This window comes from Hipposideros armiger, unplaced genomic scaffold (genome assembly GCF_001890085.2).
Source record: "Hipposideros armiger isolate ML-2016 unplaced genomic scaffold, ASM189008v1 scaffold_544, whole genome shotgun sequence".
NCBI lineage: Eukaryota > Metazoa > Chordata > Mammalia > Chiroptera > Hipposideridae > Hipposideros > Hipposideros armiger.
Window position 1 is genome coordinate 782416 of NW_017731894.1, and position 2621 is coordinate 785036.

The 2621-nt window shown below is 59.2% G+C and overlaps 1 protein-coding gene across 1 annotated transcript in view; it reads left to right on the plus strand.

Moving 5' to 3' along the window:
• The first annotated feature begins 202 nt into the window (after window positions 1-202).
• The window catches only part of ADGRD1 (adhesion G protein-coupled receptor D1), a 124002-nt gene continuing 121583 nt past the window's right edge, over window positions 203-2621 (plus strand). The window contains exons 1-2 of the mRNA XM_019668921.1: window positions 203-1006; window positions 1096-1132. Of these exons, the coding sequence (XP_019524466.1) occupies window positions 941-1006; window positions 1096-1132 (103 nt within the window). The 5' untranslated portion in view covers window positions 203-940. The remainder of the gene's footprint in view (window positions 1007-1095; window positions 1133-2621) is intronic.

The following is a 2621-nucleotide window of genomic DNA, read 5'->3' on the forward strand; positions in this document are numbered from 1 at the left end:
GGGGTACCTTGTAAACAGTTCCATAGCTTTCATTCATCTCTGAAAGAGTTAAAGAGAAAGACGGGCCGGCACTGGTGTGGAGGCACATGGGTGGGGTTTATCTCTTCTCCATCCATAGATCACCTCCGTTCTGTCTCTGGCAAGCAGGACTCGGCGCCCAACAGAGCTTGCGGGGCGTTGCTCTGTTTGTTCCTGCTTGCATGCTGCACGGTCCCCGTGAGCAGGCACCCGGGGCTGTCTGCTTGGCTTCGGAGCCAGGGGTCCTGGAACTGCTCCCCGTTGGTCTGATCAGACTGGAGTTAGGACCCAGGAAGGACTCCGCAGCCCCGGGATACAGGATATAAATAGAGGACAGAACAGAACAAAGTTTGAGGAGGGAGCCTTACATCACTCCGTCTCTCCACCCAGAGAGCTGTGTGTCGAGAGGTGTAAGCTTGAGTCAGTCCAGGAGTTCTTGGCTGGGCACCAGCCCAGGAGCGGGCAGGGGCGCCGGGACAAAGTTCCTTTGGAAGGCCTCTTGCTCTGCCGACTTCAAGGAGAGGGAGACGTCCAAGTCCAGCCCTGGATGGAGACGACGAAGGCTCTTGCATAAGGAGGGCGCAGTGACCGCCGGCCGAGCCCCCTGCCCCTTGGCGTGCTGCCGTGGGTCTGGCATTGCTTGCCCAGGACCCCGTGTGGCGGGTTTCTTCCTCCCAAGCCCCACAGCCCATCTGGTTGTCACAATGTGCGCGCTGATCACCGAAGACTCTCAGGTCTGGAGACGAGGAAGAAGCACACACTAACTCTGCGAGACGCCCGCTTTCAGACTTTGGAGAAACATTTGTTTTTGTTCTCTGGAACCTGTGAAAATGTCCCTTCCCCGAGGAAGTGAAAGTTAAAGAGGACACTTTGTCGCCGACCCTCAGGAATTTCACGTGGCTCTAGTCCAACCTCTGACACCATGGGGACGCTGCTGCCTGTATGTCGCTGGCACTCCTGGCTGCTGTTATTTTATTGCAATTTTCAGGTAATGTCCCCAGGCGGCCGTCACGGCGACTGGGGGAGGCTCGGCTGGGAGGTGAGCACGTGTCTTACCCTGTGCTATTTTGTGTGCAGGTACATCGAGCCCACGCCGGGTCACAGCCACATCCAGGTAAGGGGGCTTCCGTCTTGTTCACTGCACTACCTGGTCTTCTGGCCTTGTGGGCACCTGGACCGATTTATCCCCGAGGCTGTCGGGTGGCCCTGCTTTGGCCTCCTGTGGCCCAGCCAGTTGCCTGCTGTATTTTGCCCCCTGGGTCGCTCTGCTCGTAATCCATGTGCGACCTCAGGGTCCCCAGCTGCGGCTTGAGAGGCAGGTGTCTGCCCCCAGGGTCTCTCGCTCTTGGTTATTTGAAACCTTGTGATTAAGGACATGGGACGTTCTCAGGCTGAACGTTTTCTGTCTGTCTCAGTCGTGTGTGTTCAGGGCAGAACCACTGAGCTGACTTCATCTCAGCCCTTCAGCCTCAGGGCACTATCTCCCCTCTGTCACCGTCCTGTGCATGGGCCATCGACGCCTGCAGCCACACTGAGATCATACAGTGGCTGGAGTGCCCCTCACCCCTGGCTGGGCCCCCTGTCTATTGCTGTGTGAGTCGCCGGTCTAGAAGCATTTCAGCCAGACTTTCCTGGGCATGGGGGGGGACAGAGGAGGCATACAAGCTGTCACGGAACGCGGGGTGGGGGCTCCGTGCAGATGGGGCGGTGCAGGCGTGTGGACAGGAGCAGGGCACGCGTGAGCAGCCGGGATCGCCTCGCTGGCGGCTGTCCCGCATTTGCTTCCTGGCCAGCACACGCGTGGTGGAAAGGAGCCCCACAGCAGTGTCCCCAAACCCCCAAGCTATTGGTGAGCAGGCCTGTGACACGGGGTCCCCAGGAACAGCCCTGCCCCCTCTGGGGACCAGCCTTTAATGACCCACCAGCACGGCCGGCCCAGTTACGAGGCAGGTCCTTGGACACACCAGGAACTTGTGGGGTGACGTTAGACCTGGGGAGGCACATCTGTCTCCTTTGTGTTGTGACACGGCACAGAGCCAGGATGTTCCGACCGTCGAGCTGCTTCAACTTACCCGTGCCCGTGGCAGAGGTGTTGCCAGTGGTCTCCCACCCACGTGTTCTAGTTAAACCTTTTGTTGAAAAAGGCGTGAAAGCAGTGAGTTTCCACATGCTCCCCTTCCCTCAGCTACAATGCTGACAGAAAGAACGGGATTTCTGTGGCTTGGGGAGAAGTAACACCCAGCGTCGCGTTAGAGAGAGGACGGGCGTGGGACTCTCCCCTTCTCCAGTGCCGGCTTCGTGGAGGGGACAGTGTGCTCCACCAGGAAGGTCAGGGTGGACGGGCAGCCCCCAGAGACCCGGCCGCAGCTCAGTGTGAGGAGAGGAGCGGGGAGGGGTTTCCCGGGTCGGGCCTGGGCCACGTCTCATCCACACATGCCCACACATGCCCACGTGCATCCACGTCACATCCACGTCACATCCACACATGTCCACGTCTCGTCCACACACGTCCACACACGCCCACATGCATCCACGTCTCGTCCACACACGTCCACACATGCCCACGTGCATCCATGTCACATCCACACATGTCCATGTCTCGT